Raw genomic sequence first — 6,685 nt, 5'->3', positions numbered from 1 at the left:
TTATAATCATGGTGGCTCAGGGGGGCCTGAAGCCCAGTGGAGGAGGCCCAGAAGGCCGAGCCCAATGGCAGGCCGCTCTCTGCCCGCAGCCAGGCCCAGGTCTGTGGCAAAAGAGGGTGGTGCCCCAGCCAGCCCCAGTGCCCCTGCCGGCCAGCAGCCTCAGCCCAGGCTGGGAGGGAGCAAGGCCCTGCCTGGCTCCTGCGGTCTTTGGGGGAGGGCACGTGGGCCCAGCAGCCAGAAGCACCTCGTGTAGCGTAGCGCTCCAGGGCACAGATGGTTCTCATTCCCACTGCCTCCCTTACACCGGAAAAACAAGCCAGCCTGGGACCAAAAGACCCCGTTTTAACCTCGTGTTTATTTTCCTTGCCTGCCTGAAGCCACTGTCCTGTGGGTGGCATTTGCGGAGGGTCTGGCCAGGGTGGCACTTTCCTGACCTTAGAGCAGCTCTCTCAGGGAGGGGCCGGGGCGCAGGGAGGGGTCCCTGGAGGAGGAGTGCAGCCCACTTCCTGCTCCTGGACTGGTCCCAGTCACACCTGGGGTCACAGCGGCCTTTCAGGGGCCTGGAGTCTCCCGACACCCCGGGAAGGCCCAGGATGGGGTGGGGAGTGGACAGAACTGGGTGAGGCAGGCTGTGGGCCTGGCTGGCTGGGGAGGACCCCTCAAGCCATCAGGAGCTGAGAGTGGGTGGAGAGGAAGCCACATCACACCACATGGGCCCCCAGGGCTCCAGGAATTCAGAGGAGAAGGCCGTGGTAGGGGCTGGGGTCCCAGGACCCAGCGTATCCACAGCCTACGGTGATACCTGCATTCTCCCTAAGCCTGCACAGCTGGGAGGAAGGAATGGGCGGGCTTCATCCCCATTCCAGAGGCACCTGGGAGGCGGACGTGGCCACCCAGGGTCTCCGAGGTGGGAGGGCTTACCACCGTCCCACAGGCCAAGCAGAGCCTGTATTTGTCATCAGCGCCCGGTTTCTCTAAGGCAGGCAGCATCCCCACCGCGTGCACCCCATGGCCAGAGGCGGAGTTTGGAGAAGGGGTGCAGTGAGGCGCGGGAGAGGAGGTAGGACCCCCGGGGAAGGGCGGCGCCCACCAAGGAAGGCAAGGAGGCTCAGCCGCTCCTTTCCACGGCGGGCGAGGCCCGGGCTCACCGGGCAGCCTGTGGGTGAAAGGAGTCTGAGGCCAGCCGGGCTGCACTGTGACCCCGGGACCCCCGCGGGCGCCCAGAAGCCGCCAGGGAACCCGCAGCAAGGCCAGGCCCCAGCCCTCTCCCCTGCACTCGACCTGGGGGGGCTGGGAGCCGCACCCCCACCCCTTCCCGGGGCGCTGCCGCCCCGCGCCGCCCCTCCCGCGCCGCCCCTCCCCCGGCGCCCCTCCCCCGGCGCCCCTCCCCCGGCGCCCCTCCCCCGGCGTCCGCCCCGCCCCCCGCAGAGGGAGGTTCTCGCGGTGGCCGCCCGGTCCGCGCCCCCTCCCCGCGCGGGCGGCGCTGACATCACGGCCACGGCGGCGGGAGGGGCGGCGGCGCCCCGCGCACATCACTTCCTCGGCGCCTCCCCCGGGAGGACAGGCGAACCAGGCGCGGACCGACAGGCGGACAGCGGGGCGGGCAGAGGGCGGACGGCCACGGCGCTGGGGGCGCCCCGGCTCCCGCGCGCCCCGACCCATGGCAGGCCCGACCCCGTCCGCGGCCGACGAGCTCCCGGGCCCCGCCGCCAGGCGCCTCTACTCCAGGTAGGACGGGCTGGGGCCGGGCGGCCGGGACGCGCGGGAGGCTGCAGCCGGGAACAAAGGCGGCTCCCGCGGGCGCGCAGCGTGGCCGGGGACGGCCCCTCCCTCCAGGCCGAGCCCAGCCGGGCGGGTGGCCCGCGTGGGCGTCCCCTGCAGCCCTCTCTCCCCCAAGCCAAGGGGACGGGGGCGGGTGTGTGGGGGGTGCGGGCAGCTTCTCCAGCCGCACTGTCCCAGCAGCTGGCAGGGGCACTGTGGGGAGCTGACCCCCAAGCCTGGCCCTGCCGTGCCCGGGGCGCTCAGGGACATCATGGCCAAAGAGACTGACTGCTGTGGATGGGGCTCTGCCCCTCACCATCGCTCCATGAGCCCAGTGGGATCCCGCTGGGTCGGAGCCAGCCAGGTGGGTGTGTACCTGCCTGAAAAGGCATCTGCCCTCCGGGCACATTCCCAGGTGATCCAGTGGCTAGGCTCTGTGCCCCATGCCTTTTGGGGATGACGCCTAGTGGCCCTGCCCTAGGCGTCATGCTTGCCTGGTGACTCCCTGAGGGGTGCCCTGGGCCCAGACAGGACAGGTGCCTGGTGCCTCGAGCAAGGCTGAGTGGTGCCAGGTCTCAGGCAGAGCCAGACGGCCCCAAGGTCCAGACCGGGGCTCGCAAATGAGTGGCAGCCCTCAGAGGCAGGCCTGGCTCTCCAGAGTGGGAGGGACACCATTGTCCTCTGGACATCCCTAAATCTGGAGACCTCCCTGATAGGGGTCCCAGCTGCTGACCCCTGGGGGGACCTAGCCTGGCTCCCAAGGATTCTGTGGCCCCAGCCAAGCAGCAAGCCCCTGCCTGGGGCGCCCACAACGTGGCTCTGGCGGCGGTGGACGGAGGCCTCGCTGCCTCTGGTCTGCCCTGTGCTCTGGTCCCAGGCACGGCCCCATTGTGTGGTCCTGGATGGAGTGGCGAGTCCCCTAGCCTGGCTCCGGGGCCCACACAGGGGAGGGGCATGAGAGTGTTTCGCTGGCAGCTGCTGCCAGGGGCCTGCCCTAAAGGATTCTCAAGGGCTCCCTCGGAATTGGCTGTGCGGGGCCACATGTGTTCAGGCAGCTGTGCTGTGAGGGATCGATGGCAGCCCTGGCTGGAGTGCGTGAGTGAGTGTGAGTGTGAGTGTGCTACTGTGAAAGAGTGTGTGTGTGGAGCTGTGAGAGCCTGATGTCCGGGACCTTAGCCTTGGGTGAGCCCTACACAGCTGACCAAGGCTCGGGCATTCTCCAGGATCCATCTGGAAGCCTGGGGTCCCTCGGGGACACACCAAACAGGAGCCAGCCCTGGGCAGGGGCAGTGTGCTGAGGGACCACTCAGAGGGACCCCAGGCCCAGCCTCACATCCCCTAAGCAGGGAGTCCAGCTGACCTCCAGGGCTGACTCAGGCCCAGACCTGGGGAAGCCCCCGGGGAGTCTACACCCCACCACGCAGCCACAGCCAGGTTTGGGCAGGCGGTTCCTGGTCAGAGCTGGCTTCAGAGGGGTGGGCCTGGGTGCCTAGAGGCGTGCTGGGCCAGTGGAAGCTGTGGGCCGAAGCGCGGGGCCCTTTGCTGTCACGCTGGGGCTGGAGAGGCGAACAGTTGCCGGTCTCCTGAACCCCTTGTACCAGGGGCAGCCCCCGCTGGCGCGGGCAGTGGCGGCGGGCCTGGGTGCCCTGGAGGTGGTCGGGACCTGTGCGGACACTTCGTGGGGCTGCACCCGGGTCCCTCAGTGTGGATGTGGCTCCAGGTGGCCCAAGGTCTCCCCTACCTGGTCCACCCCCTTCCACGCTGACATTCCCTCCTGGAGAGGGGAGTTCTGGTTTTTAAATGGGGGGCTGTGCCTGGAAGACACACTGAGAGAGGTCATGAACGTGCCTGTGAACCCACCACGTCCCCAGACGGGCTCGGAGGAGGGGCCCTGGCTGCTGGCTCAGCCGGAACTGTTAGTGCTCAGAACTCTGGCCCACTTGCACGGGGTCCGCCCTGGCCCAGAGCAGGGCTTTGAGGTGAAGGGGCCTGGTGAGGACAGGCCAGAGCTGAGAAGGTCCCGGAAAGTGGGGATGCCCTGTGGGGTCCTCTCCTGGCCTCCCAGCAGCACTAAGGCCAGCTGCGTGCTCCCCGGGGTGGGACGGGGAGGGGCAGTAGGGCAACCCCGCTGGGGTGACCCTGTTAGAGGCGCCATCCAAGCAGCCGCCACCAGTTCCCAGATGGGACATCCTCAGATGTGGGTTGCCCCCCCAATTCCTCTGGCCACATGACCATGGTACCCCCCCTCTCACTTTGTCCCTCCCCCCTCCCCTGTCCCCGTCCTGGGCACCATCTCTGGCGGGCTGCTGGAAAGCCATGGGCCCTAGGAATTCTTGGCAAGCCTGACCCCAGGCGCGTCCTATGGCCTGGTGACCTTCACCTTCCCCCTCCAGGGATTCCACCTCCCGCCATGCTCCCAACCCGGTCCTTGCCCCTCACTCTCTCCCCTGCCCCGGCCATTGAAAGGGAGTCAGTGTGGTTTTCCCCAGGGGTGTCTGGCTGGGGGGATGGGGTATATAGAGCCAGCTGTGAGCGGGGTCTCTTGGGCATCTGCGCAGGGGCCAGCGTGTCGGTGATGGCCCTGGGGAGGGGCAGGTGGCAATTCTGTTGGCAGGGCTGGGGCTGAGGGACATGGCTCTCAGGTGGTAGGAGCTGGGGGGCTGGCTTGGAAGCTGGCCTTGGTAGTGGGCACTCCAGCCACCATGGAGGGTTTGGGGGTTCAGTCTGTTGACGGGGGCTGAGCAAGGGAGAGGCATTCTAGGCCCTGCCCCACCCCTTGGCCAAGCTGTCCTGAAGATGGACAAATAGCCCAGCCTGAGTGGGACCCCTGAGCCCACGAGGCCTCCAGGCCGGGAGGAGAGGGCCCAGGGCCTGAGACCCCCACCTGTCCTTGGATCCCTGCCTCTGCTCAGACCCTGTGGGCATCTCAGGGACAGGACTCGCCCCCCCCAGTCCCCTGCCTCTGTCGGGTTCGAGCCTCCTCCTGTACCACAGGCGGCTGGAGGAGCTGGAGCCCAGCTGAGAAGGACACGGCGGAGTGGGGGTTGCTAGGGGAGTCTGAGGAAGGGAGCCAGGCTGGGGGAGCACGTGCCTCCCAAGCCCCATGACCTAAGGAGCGGCCCCCCCAGGCCCTGAGTGGCCCTGGCTCCATTAGACCTGGGGCTCTGTGTGCACCTTGGACGGTCAGGTGAGGGAGAGCACAGAGGGCCCGGTGGACCAGGGGCTGGCATGGTGAGGACTCCGCCACCCACACCTGCTGCCCCATGCCGGCACCGTGGGCTGGTGCCAGGGAGGCTGGGGAGGGTGCTAGGTGGGGTCACGGGTGGAGCAGAGGAGGCACAGGGACCTGGAGGAGAACCGGGAGGGGGCCAGGGGCTGCCGCTGCCCAGAATCCCAGCTTTGCCCAGCCCTGGGCCGGGGGCACTCACACACTGGGCGGCATTCCTCTTTCCATTCACAAATGTGCCCGGCGCTCCTGAGTGAGCCCGCTCCTGGGGCAGAGCAGCCTCCGCTGGGAACCAGATAGACGTTTGCAGAGGAGTTGGCCGGTGACTGGGCGGGAGGGCAGTGCTGCTGGTCCCGGTCCCCGGAGGAGCCTTTGACGGGATTACCCCAGGGCTCCCCGCCCCGCTGCTGACGATGCTGACCCAGCCTCTGAGCCGTCCTTGATCCCTTGATCCCCATCAGAGCCTGGGGAGGCCTCGAGCACCTGCTGGAGGGCGGGGCGGGGGTCCCTGAGCAGGGACTGTGGAGCGTTAAACCACCACCCTGGAGGTCAGGGGGCAGGCAACCCTGAGGCCAGCTCACCCCCCAGGACCCATGGCCGTGGTGGGACGAGGGCTCGCGTGGGGGAGGAGGGCCCGCGGCCTGGCGATGCCGTCTGCTGCTGTGGAGGGCCCGCCTCTGGCCCTGAGCTTGGCAGAGAAGGCGGTGTGCAAGGTGGTGTATGGCGCCCCCCGCCCCCGCCCACTGCTGCTGCCCGTGGGCCTGGAGCTATTGCTCTATGTCCAGAAGATGCGAAACCTGCAGAGAAAGAGGTGCGCGGGCAGCGGTGGGCGGGCACATGCGCGTGGGTGCCAGGGCGTGGTTGGAGGCCGTCTTGGGATGTGTGTGGGGGGGTACCCCAACTGGTGCAGCTGCAGGGGGCTGGCTGCACGGCCTGGATCCCAGATTGGAGGTGCAGAATGACGGAGCCCCAGTGCACCCTCCCCCCCCCGACTTTAAGGCCCAGGTCTTTCCGAGGCCAGAAACCTCATTGCCTTGAGCCTCGGATGCCACGTCTCCGGCTGGGAGGGAGGTGGGAGGCAGCTCCCATAATCAGATCTGCGGAGCAGCAGCGTCTGGGCTGTGCTCTGCCAACACCCAGGCCTCAAGCCTGAAGCCCCTCTCCTCCAAGGTTGCCTGGAGGAGGAGCAGTAAGCCAAGCGAGACCACTTGGCAAGCGGCTGGGCGGGTCAAGTGTGCCTTAATTGAGAAGCCCCATGCGTGGCGCTGGCCGAAGGATGGGGCTTGGCTGGTTGCCATGGCGACCGTGGGCTCCTGTGACCCACGTGGCATCCGGACAGTTATTCTCAGAGGGATGGGTGAGGTGGCTTCGAGAAGCCTGGCAGGTGGTGGGTGGGAGGCCCTGGCCCTGAGGAGAAAGGATTGCTGGAGGCAAGGAGTTCAAGACCAGCCTGGACAACATGATGAGACCTCCGTCTCTACCAAATAAAAAAAAAAGTTACTGGATGGCAAGTCTTGAGTGCAAAAAAAAAGGAAAAGAGAAAAAAAAATGAGCCGCATGGTGGGGGTGCAAACCTGCAGTCCCAGTACTCAGGAGGCTGAGGCGGGAGGATGGCTTGATCCTAGGTGATGGAGGCCTGGCGGAGATCACACTGCTGCCTCCAGCCTGGGCGACAGGGCAAGACCCTGTCTCTAAAAA

The 6,685-nt window shown here is 67.2% G+C and overlaps 1 protein-coding gene across 3 annotated transcripts in view; it reads left to right on the top strand.

The window, feature by feature from the left end:
* The first annotated feature begins 1,534 nt into the window (after nucleotides 1-1,534).
* GPSM1 (G protein signaling modulator 1) overlaps nucleotides 1,535-6,685 on the top strand; it is a 29,814-nt gene continuing 24,663 nt past the window's right edge. Inside the window, exon 1 of one of the 3 annotated variants that reach the window (XR_005196476.1) lies at nucleotides 1,535-1,728. Coding sequence is in view for 1 of the 3 variants with exons in the window: in XM_017505658.2 (XP_017361147.1) it covers nucleotides 1,661-1,728 (68 nt within the window). In the remaining 2 variants the exon portion in view is untranslated. The remainder of the gene's footprint in view (nucleotides 1,729-6,685) is intronic. The other 2 variants (XR_005196475.1, XM_017505658.2) reach the window with 2 other exon arrangements.

Source organism: Cebus imitator, unplaced genomic scaffold (genome assembly GCF_001604975.1).
Source record: "Cebus imitator isolate Cc_AM_T3 unplaced genomic scaffold, Cebus_imitator-1.0 Scaffold339, whole genome shotgun sequence".
Taxonomy (NCBI): domain Eukaryota; kingdom Metazoa; phylum Chordata; class Mammalia; order Primates; family Cebidae; genus Cebus; species Cebus imitator.
The sequence above is the reverse complement of the archived record's forward strand: the minus strand, read 5'-3'. Positions and strand labels throughout refer to the sequence as shown.